The following is a 19,254-nucleotide window of genomic DNA, read 5'->3' on the forward strand; positions in this document are numbered from 1 at the left end:
CAAGGGATAGTATTATTATTTTCGTCCCATGAGTGATTCCCAGAGACTCAGTAAAAATTTAATTGTTAAAGAAATATGCTATTTCAGTGCCAAATATGTTGTGCCCACTTTGTGTTAACAGAGACACGCACTCCTAAAAACTATAAGTGGGTTATACCGGGTACAAAAAAAAGTTGTATATGTGGCCATAAACTTCTGTTGGGGCGCACAGGACTCAGAAGGAAAGGAGCACTGTGCTTTTTAACTTTTGGAGTACAGATTTAGAAGAACTGGTTTCTCAACTCCATATGCTTTTGTAGAGCCCCAGAGGTGCCAGTACATTAGAATTCCACAAGAAGTGACCCAATTTGTAGGAGCAATTTTGGAGTCTCAGCAAATGTGACCCTAGGAAGTGTAAGGGTGTATTCACATGGAGGAATTTGGTGTGGAATTTTTTTCTCAAGTCAATGGGAGGCTTTTTTTTCAGCACTTAAATTCCGCACCAAATTCCTCCCCATTTTCCTCCATGTAAATGGACCCTAAAACAGGAAGTATTGCATGAGCATGAAAACAAGGAATGGCAAAAATGGTCCAAACACTCATAAAGGTACTTAGTTATGTTTGTTCATTCATATAATAAGCATTTCCTACCTTTAGCCTCGTTTTTTTCATTTGTAGAAAACCCCTTTAAGGGTAAGCTCACACAGAGTTTTTTGGTCAGGGTTTTGAGGCCGTAATCGTCTCAAAACCCTGACCAAAAAGAAGGCTCCCATTGAAATCAATGGGAGCCGCTCAGGTCTTTTTTCCGGGAGCCGTTTCTTCTGGATCCCGGAAAGAAGAAGCGAGATACTCATTCTTCAAGCCGAGTCGCCTCACGATTATGAAGAAACTCTCTCTTCGGACTAGGGCCATTCATTGGGAGTGCGTGGCTAGATACCGGTGCACTGTATCGGCTTTCAGTCGCCGCTATGTGGTTTTTGGATCAGAACCTGAGGTGGCCTCCTCCTCAGGTTCCGATTCAAAAAACCCAATCTGAACTTACCCTTAATCTTCAACCCTTTAGCACTGAGCATGCCGCAGTAAGGGTCCGTTCACACGGCCAAAAGAGGCACTGTCTATGGTGCCGAATTTTCCACGCTGAAAAAAAGCGTCCCGTTGACTGCACTGGGTGCCGCTTGCTTTTTTTCTATGCTAGCAGTAAATTCCGTGCGTAGAAAACAAATTGAAGTCAATGAGACGCTTTTTTTTCAGTGCCGAAAATTCGGCGCCATAAACAGCGCCACTTTCGGCCGTGTGAACGGACCCTCAAGTGAATGGTGAAAACATGGATGTGTGTGTGAATCGGAAGGTCAGTGCAGCAATATGACCAGCTGAGGGTCCCATTAGGCAGCTGACTACAGTGAGGGACGTGTCAGGTGATGACATCACTGTTCCGTATATTCTGTACTATAGGACTGAAGATGGAAACAAATAAAATGACAGGAGTGGCCATGTCTCAGGTAATACATATCCAATAATCTCACCTCTCCAGTCAGCAAGTTGATAATGTCTAAAGTGATGTTTAAAATCTTCGTGGTCATGTGACTCTTGTCCTTCTCCATCTGGAGAGGATGATGCCAAGGTGACTTCTGCAGGAACTGAAGATACAAAGATCATGTTAAGCCGGAGACAACATTGCAGAGAACTAACCCATCTACACCAGCCCTCTGTCCTAGTTGGGTGGATGAAGTGCTTTGTTCTCTGCCGGTTTCAGAATAAAACCAGCAGACACCCGAAGCCCCAAACTGCCAGTGTCCACAAATCACTGCTATTTTGGTAGCTATTTTGGACGTTTGGGCCCCCCAGCAGTCCTGAAAAACGGAGAGACCAGCGCAGTTGTGAACCTAGCCTAAACAAACTACACATGAGCAAGGCTCCGGTCCAGATGGATTACACCTATAATAACTTAAAGAACTCAGTCTAGCCATTGCTGTACCCCTATTCTTAATTCTTAGGTATTTTCTTGTGACTGGTACAGTGCCATGGGACTAGCACAAGGCAAATGTGGTGCCTATTTTCAAAAAGGGCTCCAGGTCTTCCATAGGTAACTACAGGCCAGTGAGCCTAACATCCATTGGGGAGAAACTATTTGAGGGCTACTTAAGTGACTATATACAGGAGTATGTGACTACATGCAATATTATAAATGACAGACAGCATGGTTCTACTAAGGACAGAAGTTGTCAGACTAACCCAAATTGTTTTTATGAAAAGGTGAGCAGAAGTCTGGACAGAGGGAAGGCTGTGGACATAGTGGTCCTGGGAACTTGCAAAGAATGTTTGACACTATCCCTCGTAGATGTTTAATGGGTAAAATGAAGTTTATTGGCTTGGAAAATATAGTTGGTAAACCGATTGAAAGTTGTGGTCAATGACTCCAGCTCAGACTGATCCTCTATATGTGGTGTACCCCAGGGGTCAGTGCTGGGTCCTGTGATATAAGTGGTGTACCCCAGGGGTCAGTGCTGGGTCCTGTGTTATAAGTGGTGTACCCCAGGGGTCAGTGCTGGATCCTGTGATATAAGTGATGTACCCCAGGGATCAGTGCTGGGTCCTGTGTTATAAGTGGTGTACCCCAGGGGTCAGTGCTGGGTCCTGTGATATAAGTGGTGTACCCCAGGAATCAGTGCTGGGTCCTGTGATATAAGTGGTGTACCCCAGGGCTCAGTGCTTGATCCTGTGTTATAAGTGGTGTACCCCAGGGGTCAGTGCTGGGTCCTGTGTTATAAGTGGTGTACCCCAGGGGTCAGTGCTGGATCCTGTGATATAAGTGGTGTACCCCAGGGGTCAGTGCTGGGTCCTGTGTTATAAGTGGTGTACCCCAGGGGTCAGTGCTGGGTCCTGTGATATAAGTGGTGTACCCCAGGGGTCAGTGCTGGATCCTGTGATATAAGTGGTGTACCCCAGGGGTCAGTGCTGGGTCCTGTGATATAAGTGGTGTACCCCAGGGGTCAGTGCTGGGTCCTGTGTTATAAGTGGTGTACCCCAGGGGTCAGTGCTGGGTCCTGTGTTATAAGTGGTGTATCCCAAGGGTCAGTGCTGGGTCCTGTGTTATAACTGGTGTACCCCAGGGGTCAGTGCTGGGTCCTGTGTTATAAGTAGTGTACCCCAGGGGTCAGTGCTGGGTCCTGTGTTATAAGTAGTGTACCCCAGGGGTCAGTGCTGGGTCCTGTGTTATAAGTGGTGTACCATAGGGGTCAGTGCTGAGTCCTGTGTTATAAGTGGTGTACCCCAGGTGTACCTTCCCAGAGGCCTTTGTTTGCAATTATGTTGGGTCAGGTCAGTCTTCTCTACACTAGGCTGGCAAGATGCAATAACATCGAAGCAGCTGTCCTTGGCTGAGAGACTGTACCTGGTAAAATCCCAACATCATTGCAAACAAAGGCCTCTGGGAAGGTTGGGCATGATGTTAAAGGGAGCGCCCTCTATTGGGCTGCATGACTGAGGCACTGACTTCCTAATTACATCATGGAAGACAGATTTACATATTCTTCCCATGTTCCCTTGCAGAGTGGAACGCTAATGGCTTAATAAGACTCCACACACCTAAATGGTGGTCTCTCCCTATGGACAGACGATATCCCGCTAACCCTAATATATTTCTGCAAAGTAAGGCTCCATTCTCACGGAGTAAAACAGATCCCATTGATTTCAATGTGTGGTGTGCGTAAGTCGGCACCCATTGAAATCAATGGGATCTGTATGGAAGCGCCGCCCTCTGACACAAGTATACGTGTCTAAATGAGCGGCGCGTTACTCCATGAGAACGGAGCCTAACTTTACACAGGTGACCCTAATATACTGCACCACCGCCACTATACACAGGTGACCCTAATATACTGTACCACACCCACTATATACAGGTGACCCTAATATACTGCACTACAGTCACTATACACAGGTGACCCTAATATACTGCACTACAGTCACTATACACAGGTGACCCTAATATACTGCATCACACCCACTATACACAGGTGACACTAATATACTGCACTACAGTCACTATACACAGGTGACCCTAATATACTGCACTACAGCCACTATACACAAGTGACCCTAATATACTGCACCACCGCCACTATACACAGGTGACCCTAATATACTGTACCACAGCCACTATACACAGGTGACCCTAATATACTGTACCACACCCACTATATACAGGTGACCCTAATATACTGCACTACAGTCACTATACACAGGTGACCCTAATATACTGCACTACAGTCACTATACACAGGTGACCCTAATATACTGCATCACACCCACTATACACAGGTGACACTAATATACTGCACTACAGTCACTATACACAGGTGACCCTAATATACTGCACTACAGCCACTATACACAAGTGACCCTAATATACTGCACCACCGCCACTATACACAGGTGACCCTAATATACTGTACCACAGCCACTATACACAGGTGACCCTAATATACTGCATCACACCCACTATACACAGGTGACACTAATATACTGCATCACACCCACTATACACAGGTGACACTAATCCACTGCACCACAGCCACTATACACAGGTGACCCTAATATACTGCACCACACCCACTATACACAGGTGACACTAATCCACTGCACCACAGCCACTATACACAGGTGACCCTAATATACTGCACTACAGTCACTATACACAGGTGACCCTAATATACTGCACCACACCCACTATACACAGGTGACCCTAATATACTGCACCACACCCACTATACACAGGTGACCCTAATATACTGCACCACACCCACTATACACAGGTGACACTAATATACTGCACCACACCCACTATACACAGGTGACCCTAATATACTGCACTACAGTCACTATACACAGGTGACCGTAATATACTGCGCCTCAGTCACTATACACAGGTGACCCAAATATACTGCACTACAGTCACTATACACAGGTGACCCAAATATACTGCACTACAGTCACTATACACAGGTGACCCTAATATACTGCACCACACCCACTATACACAGGTGACACTAATCCACTGCACCACAGCCACTATACACAGGTGACCCTAATATACTGCACCACAGCCACTATACACAGGTGACACTAATATACTGCACCACACCCACTATACACAGGTGACCCTAATATACTGCACTACAGTCACTATACACAGGTGAGCCTAATATACTGCACCACAGCCACTATACACAGGTGACCCTAATATACTGTGCCTCAGTCACTATACACAGGTGACCCTAATATACTGTGCCTCAGTCACTATACACAGGTGACCCTAATATACTGTGCCTCAGTCACTATACACAGGTGACACTAATATACTGCACTACAGTCACTATACACAGGTGACCCTAATATACTGTGCCTCAGTCACTATACACAGGTGACCCTAATATACTGTGCCTCAGTCACTATACACAGGTGACCCTAATATACTGTGCCTCAGTCACTATACACAGGTGACCCTAATATACTGCACTACAGTCACTATACACAGGTGACCCTAATATACTGTGCCTCAGTCACTATACACAGGTGACCCTAATATACTGCACCACCGCCACTATACACAGGTGACCCTAATATACTGTGCCTCAGTCACTATACACAGGTGACCCTAATATACTGTGCCTCAGTCACTATACACAGGTGACCCTAATATACTGCACTACAGTCACTATACACAGGTGACCCTAATATACTGTGCCTCAGTCACTATACACAGGTGACCCTAATATACTGCACTACAATCACTATACACAGGTGACCCTAATATACTGTGCCTCAGTCACTATACACAGGTGACCCTAATATACTGTGCCTCAGTCACTATACACAGGTGACCCTAATATACTGTGCCTCAGTCACTATACACAGGTGACCCTAATATACTGCGCCTCAGTCACTATAGACATGTGACCATAATATACTGTGCCTCAGTCACTATATACAGGTGACCCTAATATACTGCACCACAGACACTATACACAGGTGAACCAAATATACTGCAAAACACCCACTATAGTCATGTGACGCTAATATACTGTGCCTTAGTCATTATATACAGATGACGCTAATATACTGCACCACAGTCACTATACACAGGTGACCCTAATATACAGCACCAAAGCCACTATAGACAGGTGACCCTAATATACTGCACCACAGACACTATACACAGGTGACCCTAATATACAGAACCACAGCCACTATACACAGGTGACCCAATATACTATGCCACAGTCACTATACACAGGTGACCTAATACACTGTGTACGTGTCACTATTTACAAGTGACCCTAATATACTGTGCCCCAGTGACTATATAGAGATGACCCTAATAAACTGCACCAGTCACTATACACAAGTGACTCTATTATACTGTGACACAGTCATTATACACAGGTGATCCTAATATAGTGCCCCACAGCCACTATAGACAGGTGACCTTAATATACTGCACCACAGCCACTATAAACTGCTTACTGCACCAGTCACTATACACAAGTGACCCTATCATACTGCGCCTCAGTCACTATACACAGGTGATCTTATATACTGCACCAGTCACTATACAATGGTGACCTTATATAATGCACCAGTCACTATACACAAGTGACCTTATATACTGCACTAATCACTATACACAGGTGACCGAATATACAGCACCAGTTACTATACACAGATGACCGAATATACAGCACCAGTTACTATACACAGGTGACCTTATATACAGCACCAGTCACTATACACAAGTGACCTTATATACTGCACCAATCACTATACACAGGTGACCAAATATACAGCACCAGTTACTATACACAGGTGACCGAATATACAGCACCAGTTACTATACACAGGTGACCTTATATTCTGCACCAGTCACTATACACAGGTGACCTTATATTCTGCACCAGTCACTATACACAGGTGACCTTATATACTGCACCAGTCACTATACACAGGTGACCTTATATACTACACCAGTCACTATACACAGTATATACAGGTGACCTTATATACAGCACCAGTCACTATACACAGGTGACCTTATATACTGCACCAGTCACTATACACAGGTGACCTTATATAGTGCACCAGTCACTATACACATCTGACCTTATATACTACACCAGTCACTATACACAGGTGACCTTATATACTACACCAGTCACTATACACAGGTGACCTTATATACTACACCAGTCACTATACACAAGTGACCTTATACACTGCACCAGTCACTGTACACAGGTGACCTTATATACTGCACCAGTCACTATACACAGGTCACCTTATATACTACACCACTCACTATACACAGGTGACCTTATATACTGCACCAGTAACTATACACAGGTGACCTTATATACTGCACCAGTCACTATACACAAGTGACCTTATATACTGCACCAGTCACTATACACAGGTGACCTTATACTACACCAGTCACTATACACAAGTGACCTTATATACTGCACCCGTCACTATACACAGGTGACCTTATATACTGCACCAGTCACTATACACAGGTGACCTTATACTACACCAGTCACTATACACAAGTGACCTTATATACTGCACCCGTCACTATACACAGGTGACCTTATATACTGCACCAGTCACTATACACAGGTGACCTTATACTACACCAGTCACTATAAACAGGCGACCTTATATACTGCACCAGTCACTATACACAGGTGACCTTATATACTGCACCAGTCACTATACACAGGTGACCTTATATACTGCACCAGTCACTATACACAAGTGACCTTATATACTGCACCAGTCACTATACACAAGTGACCTTATATACTGCACCAGTCACTATACACAGGTGACCTTATACTACACCAGTCACTATACACAGGTGACCTGATATACTGCACCAGTCACTATACACAGGTGACCTGATATACTGCACCAGTCACTATACACAAGTGACCTTATACTACACCAGTCACTATACACAGGTGACTCCAGTAACACACATCCCAATCACTACACACATCAGTCACTGCACAGGTGATCCTAACATCACACACCCCAGTCACCCGATGACTATACACAGGTCACACACCTGCCAGCAGTGACCAGTCTTATACCGAGTCGGGTGTAGGGGGCGTATGCGGGCAGAAAATCTCGCTGTCGCCACCCGCCCGTGTCTTTGCTTTGCTCACACTCGGTTCCTAGAGTTATCCCGGTGGGCGTCCGCCATGTTCCCGAAGACCACCTATTTTACAGCAGTGGAGAAAATGGCGCCCGTCCTCACCACCACCCTGCACAGCATTGTACATCCACACTCCAGAAATGAGAACGTTTGGCGGTAGGTCAATGCCCCGGAATCCCTCCAGGCTGCAACAAAATGGCGGCTAGATGCTTGTTACGTCTCCGGCAATGATGGATTATCACTTGCTTCCCTCACACGGTGACAATCTATAATAAAAGTGTACCACCAGTGCCTCTTAGTCCATGGGTATACAGAGCCCAAAATCCTCCTTACTTTACCCAGTCATGTTGGTGGCCCAGGGCTTAGTACATCACATCTACATGAGCAGCCAGCAGGGGGCGCACCTTGCACCAAGCTATTGTATCTCACTGTAGGACTGTTGCAATTATTAAAGAGGTCATCCAGATTTCACAACATGATATCTTAAAGGGATCCTATCACTGGAAACCGTTTTTATCTCGATAACACGTCAGAATAGCCTTAAGAAAGGCTATTCATCTCCTACCTTTAGATATCTTCTCTGCGCCGCCGTTCGGTAGAAATCCCAGTTTTTGTCAGTATGCAAATGAGTTCTCTCACAGCACTAGTGGCATTGCCAGCGCTCAAACAGCACTGGGGGCATCCCCAATGCTGCGAGAGAACTCTCCAGGACCGCCTCCATCTTCTTCAGGAATCCACCTCTCTGCGTGTCTTCTTCCGACCTGGGTTTTAAATTTTCTAGGCCTCGGGCACAGCCGACTGCGCATGCCAGGGCCACAAGAAAACGGCCACTTACTCAGCTTACAGTGTAAGCAGCCATTTTTTTGTGGCCCGGGCATGTGCAGTTGGCTCTGTCTGAGGCCTAGAAGTTTGAAGCCACTGACGTAAGAATAATAATAATAAATTTTATTTATATAGCGCCAACATATTCTGCAGCACTGTACGATTAGTAGGGTTCAAATACAGACAGAAAGATACATTACAAGCAAAGTCATTTCACACAATGGGACTCAGGGCCCTGCTCGCAAGAGCTTACAATCTATGAAGACGCAAAGAAGACCCGTTCCTGAAGAAGATGGAGATGGCGCTGGAGAGTTCTCTCGCAGCATTCGGGACACCCCTAGTGCTGTTTGAGCGCTAGCAACGCCCCCAGTGCTGCGAAAGAATTCATTTGCATACCAAGGAAAACCCAGTTTTCTACTGAACAGCGGCGCGGAAAAGACTTCTAAAGGTAAGAGACGAATATCCTTTCTTAAGGCTATTACTAAGTGTTATCGAGAAAAAAAGGTATCCAATGATAGGATCCCTTTAAGCCATAGGCTAGCACATCAATTTTAGATTGGCAAGTGACCCACTAATGGGATCTCCAAAGCTGGTCTGTTTCCCCATACCGCCATGAGCAGGAGGGCTCACTTGGTGTATTTTTAATAGCTGTATTTGCAGTGATTTTATAATAGACTTGAATGGAACAACCACTGCAGTATCAGCTACAGCCACCTTTAAAGGTATGTTGAGTGCTGCAGCACACACTGGCACAGGGAAACAGACAATCTGCAGGGGTGCTGGTAGCGGGAACCGCCAATCTAAAATTGATGTCCTATAATAACAAAAAAATGTTTTGCACAGGTTTCGGACTACTGTTCATATTCTCATGCATATGCGGTTTTATATACTGCTAGAAAGCCAACAGTGCGCTGAAATCAGATCACTTTTGGCTTTCCCATTATGTGCCCCAGGACTGGAGAGAGATATCGGTGCCACACTGTCCTCACTGTCAGAAGGACGTTTCACATGGCCTAAACTATCACTTGGCTGGGTCTGATAGTGTTAATGGGAGCTCATTCTTTGGTTTTGTGGCATCTGGAGGAGATAATTAGTAAATTGCTCATTACTGCAGCAGATTTCTTTCCCACAGTGGCACCAAAAATGAATGGTAAGTGGTGTAAAAAATAAATAAATAAAAAAAATCTTTAAAAATTGGGGCCAGAATTGTCATTTGTTATCTCTCGACCTCCAAAAAAAATAATAAAGACAATCATATTGTGTTCTGTTCCTGAAAATTGGCATAGATAGCAAACATCAGGTATTCCCACAAAAAAAGGCCTCACAATTCCATTTACAAAAAAATTATTTTTCCATCAACATGGTAGTGTGAGGGCTTGTTTTTGCAGCGTAGCTTTTAGCTTTCAGCTTTCATTGATACAGTGTAGGGGTGCCTATGACTTTTTTTTTTTTTTTTTTTTTAGAGTTGAGGTGAACAGAATAGGCCTCGTTCACATCTGCATAGGTAATCCATTTGGGAGAGTCCGCATGGGGACCCCCCAGAACGGACTACCGAACGCATTTGCAAGTGATGTGCAGTGAAAGCACACGGACCCCATTATAGTCTATGGGGTCCGTGTGCTTTCACTGCACACCGCTTGCCAATGAGTTCGGTAGTCCGTCCGGGGGGGGGGGGGGGGGGGGGGGGGGGGTCCCCCATGCGGACTCCCCCGAACGAATTACCAATGCAAATGTGAACGACGTCATACATCAAATCTGGCATCTGAATTTTAAGGTATATTGTGTGTATCATGTATAATAAATAACACTAGTTTTTTTATACCGTATTTTTCAGACTATAAGACGCTTTTTTTCCCAAAAAATTTCGGAGGAAAATGAGGGTGCGTCTTATAGTCCAAATGTGCCATCACCGCACTCCTGCCACCGCTGGCTTTCTGCAGCGGCAGGAACGTGGCAATACTGCAGGCCCTGTGCCGGCAGCTAACACACTCCCCGGCATCCGCCGTTCTATTATAGCAGATGCCGGGTCTGGAGTGAATGTGAATGAATCGAAGTTCTGCTAGCAGAAAAAGGAACTCATTGAAGTCCATGGGAGGCTTTCTTTTTCAGCGCTGAAATTCCACACCCAATTCCTCACCATTTTCCTCCATGGGAATGGACCCAAAGGGTCAGTGCACACAGTTTTTTGGTGCTGATTTTGAAGCTAGATCCGCCTCAAAATTAGCCTCTAAAAAAAGCCTCCCAATAGAGTTCTACTGAGAGGCTTTTTTAGGAGGCTGATTTGAGGCGGATTCAGCCTCAAAATCAGCATAAAAAAACTCTGTGTGCACTGACCCTTAATCCCTCAATGAAATAAGACTGAAAAGATTACCTGGAGAACCCCTTTAACTTTAAGCCATTCACATACCTCACAAGCCAATATACTGCAGAATTCACATTCTGCAAAGGGTGAAATCCACATTAAGTGTGTGGAAAATCAATCAATAAATCAATCTGTAAGACATGTAAAGGTTGCAATGTCACATAGTTGTCTGTAGAATACAATTACACCGCCTATTAATCTTTCCAAAATTAGTAAATATGGGAACCTGCATGGAGGAGGTGAGAGGGAGACGTGTCATGTCTGTCCAGCACCTGCAGCATGACACAGAAACCACACAACATAAACCAAAGCATGTATGGACACTATGAAAGGCAACCGCCCTTTACACCTTCCTTGAGCGGCACATTGTGGGTAGTCATCATAGTTGAAGAACATAGCAGTACGTCATTTTGTTGAAGTCCGGAACAAAAATAGTCTGTGCATTATCGTTACCTAGGATTAGAAACAACGGGAATGCATAAAGCTTGACAGTCCCTTGGAACGCAAAACCCGGAAGTGTGTTGAAACGCACAGTGGTCTACACTGGAACGCAGAAACTGGAAGTGAAACACCGGCAGACCGGAAGTTTTTTTTTTTCCTCTTGGACGTCCTGTTCATGTTACAGATGGGTGATAAAGACAAGACTCTACATCCTATGTGAATGGCTTCAGGTGACTGGTATTTGTCTTATTATTTACCTCTGTTGCCAGGATACACAGGAAGGGGAGTGGATGTCATCTTTGTATCCTCATTGTTGTGCAGTGATACATGTTATACACACGAGGACCAGTGATATTATTGACCCCAACATTACTCATTACAGACCTCACCCACATATAATGCACACAGTATACTTTGCAGCTAGTTGTATCCCTATGCACATTATATATACAGCAGGATCTAATGAGACCATCACTCACATATAGATTGCCAGAAACATCACCATAACTCACATAGAAAAAATATATATTACATTATAGACAGAAATATCTGTCATTCACATATAGTACAAGTGATATAATATCCCTGCTATTTACATATAATACAAGTTATGTACATTGTAGCCAAAAATATCCCTTCACTTCCATAATATACATTGGGGCTGATCATATCACTGTCACCCACATATAATATATGTTAAACATGTCAGAGCTGGTTAATATCTCTATCACTCATATAGATTATACAGTATATAGATTGACATTAGTAATATCACCAACACGTATACAATACACATTTTATACATCAGAGCTAATAGTACCATCATCACTCATATATAATAAATCGGAACCAGTAATGTTAATATTATTATTTATTTATTTATATAGCACCATTAATTCCATGGCGCTTTACATTTGGGGTCACTTTTTCTAACTTATAATAATGATAATAATAATACATTTTATTTACATAGTGCCAACATATTCCGCAGCGCTGTACAATTTGTAGGGCTCAAGCACAGACAAAACAATACATTACAGAGAAATAGTAAATTCACACAATAGAACTGAGGACCCTGCTCACAAGAGCTTACAATCTATAAGGTAGAGGGGTGACATAAGAGGTAGCAGGTGCGGCATAGTAGGCAGCATTGCTTATACAGTGGTCAGACATTTTTGTGCTAGATTTTACTGTCATGGCATGTAAATAAAGCTGTATGAGCCGTCACCAGTCAGTGACCTTTAATGTGCCTGGACATATAACGTTACAGTTTAATATAGCCTCATATCCTGTAGTGTATCCTGTGGGGGCGTGAACAGAGGAGGGTTTGTTTTAGAGATTCTAACTACGGAAGAGTTTACATTAGGAATTGTGATAGGCCTGTCTTTAAAGATGTGTTTTTAGTTTGCGCTTGCAGCTGTAGAAATTGAGAGTTAATCTGATTGTCCGGGGTAGAGCATTCCAGAGAAGTGGTGCAGCTTGTTGAGAAGTCTTGTATATGAGCGTGGGAGGTTCTGATAATAGAGAATGTGTCTTAGGTCATTGAGTGAGAGGAGAGCATGGGTTGGGCCATAGACCAAGATGAGGGAGGAAATGTAGGGAGGTGCAGCATTATGGAGAGCCTTGTGGAGAAGGGGGATAAGTTTATATTGTATTCTGTAATGAATAGGCATCCAATGTAGTTGTGAGATATCACAGCTGGTTTTATTGCCATCACTAATATTTAATACATCAGTACTGGTTATATCTTCATCACTTACATATATTTCATGTTCTATACATTCTTATATGTCCCCATGTATGGGACCTTGATGGGACTTGGCAGCACTGTAAGTGACCGTCTGCCTCACCCCAAGTGTGAGAAAGAGAACTATCGCAGGTCCTTCCTTCCAACCGCGACCAGGCTGTATACTCTACATCAGACCAAGCGAAGATCACTCCGCACAGAAAACTAATGATTATGATGATGACCATGAAGTCTTCCTTCTTTCTTCTTCTGTTCCTTAGCTGCTATGGACTCCTAGTATATCTTCTCTTCTCAGCTTATGTGTGTCTACGTCTGTAATATATTACTCTGTATTATCCTGTACCTGTATTACTATGCTGCTGTAACATGCTGAAATTTCCCCAATGTGGGACTATAAGGATTATCTATGTCTATATCTCCAACGCTCTTTTTTACACTCTTTTTTTTTCTTCAGGAAGATAGTGTATCGATACATGTTTAGAGAGAAACCCACTTTATTAAGTGTCCTATGGATCACACAACTTTCTCAGGAAGGATGAAGAAGGACAGAATTTACATGGCTGAGAGGATATTTAACATCACCCTAGAGATAATCTGTTTGCTTACTGGAGAGGTGGGTAATTGTAACAAATCTAAATGGTTATATACAGAGGCTAAGTTCACATCTGCGCTGGAGATTCCATTGGAGAATCTACTGCAGTCTGAAAACAGCGGACCCCATTATAGTCAATGGGGTTCACCAATGTCCATGGGCTTTCTGTCGTTTGGGTCTGTTTTTATATTCTAGAGCAGGGATAGGGAACTGTGACTGTCCAGCTGTTACAAAACTACAACTCCCAGTATGCATACTTTGTCTGCTGTTCTTGGAACTCCCATGGAAAGGAATGGGGCATGCTGGGAGTTGTAGTTTCACAGCAGCTGGAGAGCCAAGGATCTCTAGAGGAAAGAAAAAAAACCTCGGAAGCGTTCACTTACTATTAGGGGAGCAATATTTAACAACCTCAAGTATAGCAGTGAATCTCTACATCAACTTTGTTTTTGTATATTTTTTCCCTGTTCCATAATGGGATTGAAGCTGGGATCTCAGAAAGTATTTCAGAAGATCGCACTTTAGTTCCTATAGGAACTCTGCATAGGTAGTCAGGAGGCCATGTCCTGGCTGCTGTGGCAACCCCTTGAAAACCACAATCTTATCACTGGAGGTCTGAGGGGGGTGAGCGATCAATGGGCTGGTTCAGCTGTGTAACACAGTATATAATGCCACAGGTACAGCTTCTGCGTCCTCGGTATTACAGCGCCGTACTATTACTAAGGTGAGTGTTGACTGTATGCTCAACTTGACGTAATAGTATGGCACAGGGCGGGAATGGGTTAAGCCATCTGCAGCATCCAATAAATCATTTGTCTTACACAAAAACTGGAGAATAATTTACATTACAATCCTGCTCTGTCACTGTATAGGGTAGAGGGGATTTTATCTCACAGCTTCTCTTCTCCCCCTCCCCTCTCCATAGACTTCTTTCTTTAAGAAAATGTACTATTGTCTCCTGCATGATTGATTTGTACAGTGAAAAAAGTTTTAAAATTTAGGTAGAATTTAATCTTATGTTGTTCTGAAAGCGATGCTTATAAGATTCGATATTATAGAGTGATGCTTTCAATGAATAGGACTGTACAGTCGTGAATAAGTGCGGTGAACCTGTGACACCCAGCAGCCGCTCCCGCTTGACAAGAGGATGGAGCAGGACCCAGAGATCGATTTTATTAGATAAGGCGAACAATGATGAGAAGATCCTGGACCTCACCAATAAAATTATTGAGTTGCTGACCGGAGAGGTGAGCGCTGCAGAAAATACTGTGAATGCTGCAACACAAGGGATGGATGTGTCTGGCTGATAACTGTATTATTGCTTATGTCAGGTTTCTATAAGGTGTCAGGATATCACTGTCTATTTCTCCATGGAGGAGTGGGAGTATATAGAAGGACACAAAGATCTGTACAAGGACATCATGATGGAGGACCGTCAGCCCCTTACAATACCAGGTAAGAGGAGAACAGGTCTGCGAGGTGTTATCACTGTTTCTAAGGAAAACCCCACTGGGTGTGTAAGAGTAAAATAATGTTGTGTACATCTTATGCTAGGTTCACACCTGCGTTCTGGTCTCCGTTCTGTGCTTTCCGTCTTCTGCATGCAGAAGACGGAAAGCACAGAACGGGTCCGACCGTGAGCGGCGGTGAGCGTTTTATGCTCTCTGCCGCAAAACCGGATTTTTTAATCCGGACACAGAGTACTACATGTCCGACTCTGTGTACGGATTAAAAAACCCGGTTTCGCGGCGGCGAGCGTAAAACGCTCACCGCCGCTCACGGCCGGACAGCTTTCTCACCCATTCAAATGAATGGGTGAGAGAGACTCCTGCAGGTTTCCGTCTCCTGCTCTGTTTTATGAAGGAAACAGAAACCTGCAGAACGGACCCCTGGGCGCAGATGTGAACGAGCCCTTAGCTTATATTATAAGTGAGTGATCAAACCCAAGCCTCTTTTTAAAGGTTGACATCCTATGGACCTGCATTTTAAACCACCCTGACCTCATATACAGCCATAACCTGGGATCGATCCCTACATGTCTAGGTCACTAAACTGAGCTACTATGAATCTTATGACTTCTCTGCATCCTATACCATAAGATCTATCAAGACTGACACACTACACTCAAATGTTCATCACATGATGTGTCTATGTTACAGATTTTGAAGTGTACGGTATGTTGAATATGGTCATTTTCATGTATGTATTTACTGTAGGATTCTCACATCTGTTCAAGGTTCTCACCAGGTGTAAAAAAAATCCTTTTCCAGCAACAAACTATATAGACAACCCTCGGAAATATTTAGTGTTATTCTTTTTTTTTTTCTTTTAGGTTTATCAGAAGCCAAAAATAAGGAGAAATTTACCTCACCGAGAAACATAAACCTCACAACCACGGACATTTATGTACCCACACAATATCCATCTACTCCTATTAATCCGCAGTCTTTCCTGGGTGATGGAGAAAATTTATCAGATACTGATATTTATATACAGTATCCGACTATTCATATTAAAGAAGAATCCGCCTCAGGTGAAGATGGAAATGTAACAGACACTGATATGTATGCAGACAATATTCAACTTTATCCTACAATGTACATTAAGGAGGAATCCACCTCTTGTGAAGAAGGAAATATCACCGATACTGACACGTACACTGAGCAGACACACTATTCCTCTACCGACCAAGCAGCGGACACTATAGACAGCACGTCTGAGTATCACAGTTACTATCCCAACAATCTCGATCTTCATAAGCACGACGTTGTACAAGAAGAGCCGCCGTCTATCATATGCTCCGAATGTGGAGAATGTTTTTCCACCGACTCGATGCTCGTTCTTCATCAGAGAATTCACGGAGGGAGAAAGATACATTCTTGCCCAGAATGCGGGATGTGTTTTAGCAACAGCACGTACCTTAGCAGTCACCTAAAAACCCATACTATAGAGAAGCCATTTGCTTGTTCTGAGTGTGGGAAACGCTTTGCCAACAATGAAGATTGCGTGAAGCATGAAAACGCTCACACGGTCAGGAGACCTTATATCTGCAATGTATGCGGAAAATATTTCTCTAACAACTCGAACCGCGTTCGGCACCAGAAAATACATACAGATGAAAAGCCATTTTCCTGCAATGAGTGTGGAAAGAGTTTTAGACGCAAGACACATCTCACCATACATAGTAGGGTCCACACAGGAGAAAAGCCATTCAATTGCCCAGAATGCGGGAAGTGTTTCAGCTGTAGCGCCCACCTTACTGCTCATCGTCGGATTCATAGAAGAGAAGCTGTGTTCTTGGTCTGATTTTTGTTTTATTTATAAGACATAGAAGATATCTTGAAGATACGTCTGTGCATCATGAACGTAAGGGCTGTAAAATCACAAAGTGTGCAGTCATCGTGACTAGTGTTTTAGCTGTAAATGGCCAATATTCTACATGTGCGATATTTTTTTCATATATATTATATGAGAGTGTTTTAGAAGTTTTGACTACAAGACTCAGTCACACCGGTGACCTTACTCTGGTCATGCCAATGGAGCAAGTTAGAGTTTAGGAAGATATTACTATAAATTGTGCTCAGAATTGCAACTTACAAACACTAAACAATGGCGCAATGTGTTGTTTCTATCCTCTGTAGATAATGTGAAAAGAAAGAGGTTTCAATAAAACACTAAAACATAGAGCTCTGGTACTTACCTTTCTTAGCTGCATTCCCATGGAGTAACGCGCCGCTCATTCTGACACGTAAACACCTGTCAGAGTGAGCGCTGTAAAACAGAATCCGATTGACTTCAATGGGTTCCGTCTTACGCTTGCTACACATTGAAATCAATGGGAGGCTTTTTAACCCATTGATTTCAATGTGTAGCGCACGTAAGACGGCACCCATTGAAGTCAATGGGATTCTGTTTTACAGCAGTCACTCTGACACATGTTTACGTGTCAGAATGTGCGGCGCGTTACTCTGTGGGAACTGAGCCTTATTGTGTGGGTGATTTATCGCTTCCTGTACCATGACCAATTCTTTGCTACATGGTGCAATGCTGATCGCTTGTAGCCCCCAAATTGTTAATGTCGACCTTTACTGGTAGAAGGGGCCTCCACTGGCCATATATGAATTGTTGGCTGAATACTAAGGCTGGGATTACAGTAGCGCCTGAAATCTGTTCAGTGTTTCCGTCCCCGAACCCGCTTAATAAATGTGGCAAGAGTCCTGGAAGCAGCGCTTTTCTCTCTCCATTTTTTTTTTTTAAGTGTAGATTGTGAGCCCCACATAGAGCTCAAATGTATATTTTGTTCCCCTATCAGTATGTCTTTGGAATATGGGATTGAAATCCATGCAAACACGGGGAGAACATACAATCTCCTTGCAGATGGTTTTATGCCCTTGGCGGGATTTGAACACCAGGACTCCAGCGCTGCAAGGCTGCAGTGCTAACCACTGAGCCACCATGTGGCCCCTTCCTCTCTCCATTTTTTTCCCCTTTCAGGCGTAAACCCGGCGCACCCCATTATTGTCTATGGTTTCTGCTGGTAACTGCTTTTTTAAGTGGATTAGTTCTCCATTCAGGAAAAGATGAACTTCACACTTAGGTATGCGTTAACCAATCACCGTTTTTATTTAGTAAAGAATGAGAACTCATTCTTTACTGAATAAAAACGGTGATTGGTTAACTCATACCTAAGTGTGAAGCTCATCTTTACCTATTACCAGAAGGGGTGGGACCCTAGCTTCATCAAACGGGGACAGCACTTGTATCCCTACGAATAAGGTCTCCATTCAGGAGATGGGGGCTCCCCAAGTGGACACACCAAATGGAAACCCAAACGCAGGTGTCAACTTACCGTAAGTTGACTGAAAGGTAACTTTTCTGACTCCACCATGCCTGTTTATTACTATTCAGAAAGGGCAATAAGTGTGTGTCCCAGTAAAACAAAAGGTTGGGCTTGCTTACATTTAACATGGCCAGTCATTTCTTTCTGTGACATTTGTCTACAGGGGTGAGTCAGGAGTGTATTGCTGGTGGTCCATAACTGCCAACAACTTGTTTCTCCTGGCCATCACATCTGCCGGAATACAGTGCCCTCTGCTTTG

General features: G+C 43.7%; 2 protein-coding genes across 9 annotated transcripts in view; one reads left to right on the top strand and one right to left on the bottom strand.

Annotated features, from left to right (window-relative positions):
* LOC142183210 (oocyte zinc finger protein XlCOF8.4-like) overlaps positions 1–19,254 on the bottom strand; it is a 106,435-nt gene that overhangs the window by 40,136 nt on the left and 47,045 nt on the right. For 2 of the 6 annotated variants that reach the window (XM_075258185.1, XM_075258195.1), the window contains exons 1-2: positions 8,533–8,575; positions 1,503–1,616 (exon numbers count right to left, since the gene is read on the bottom strand). The exons of 3 other annotated variants lie outside the window; for them this stretch is intronic. In XM_075258185.1, coding sequence (XP_075114286.1) covers positions 1,503–1,580 — 78 coding nt within the window. In that variant the 5' untranslated portion in view covers positions 1,581–1,616; positions 8,533–8,575. Of the gene's footprint in view, positions 1–1,502; positions 1,617–8,104; positions 8,412–8,532; positions 8,576–19,254 lie in introns of those variants that run through there. One more of the 6 variants, XM_075258186.1, reaches the window with a different exon arrangement.
* On the top strand, positions 11,985–17,810 carry LOC142183225 (gastrula zinc finger protein XlCGF66.1-like). Of its 3 annotated transcripts, none has more exons than XM_075258235.1 (5): positions 11,985–12,049; positions 14,021–14,179; positions 15,235–15,402; positions 15,487–15,610; positions 16,488–17,810. In XM_075258235.1, the coding sequence occupies exons 2-5, from the start codon at positions 14,075–14,077 to the stop codon at positions 17,459–17,461; spliced, it is 1,371 nt and encodes a 456-aa protein (XP_075114336.1). In that variant the 5' UTR covers positions 11,985–12,049; positions 14,021–14,074; the 3' UTR covers positions 17,462–17,810. The 3 variants fall into 3 exon arrangements, with proteins under 3 accessions (XP_075114336.1, XP_075114337.1, XP_075114338.1); XM_075258236.1 differs by having other exon boundaries at positions 11,996–12,056; XM_075258237.1 differs by having other exon boundaries at positions 11,997–12,049; positions 14,025–14,179.

The sequence above is a fragment of the Leptodactylus fuscus genome, chromosome 10, assembly GCF_031893055.1.
Source record: "Leptodactylus fuscus isolate aLepFus1 chromosome 10, aLepFus1.hap2, whole genome shotgun sequence".
NCBI lineage: Eukaryota > Metazoa > Chordata > Amphibia > Anura > Leptodactylidae > Leptodactylus > Leptodactylus fuscus.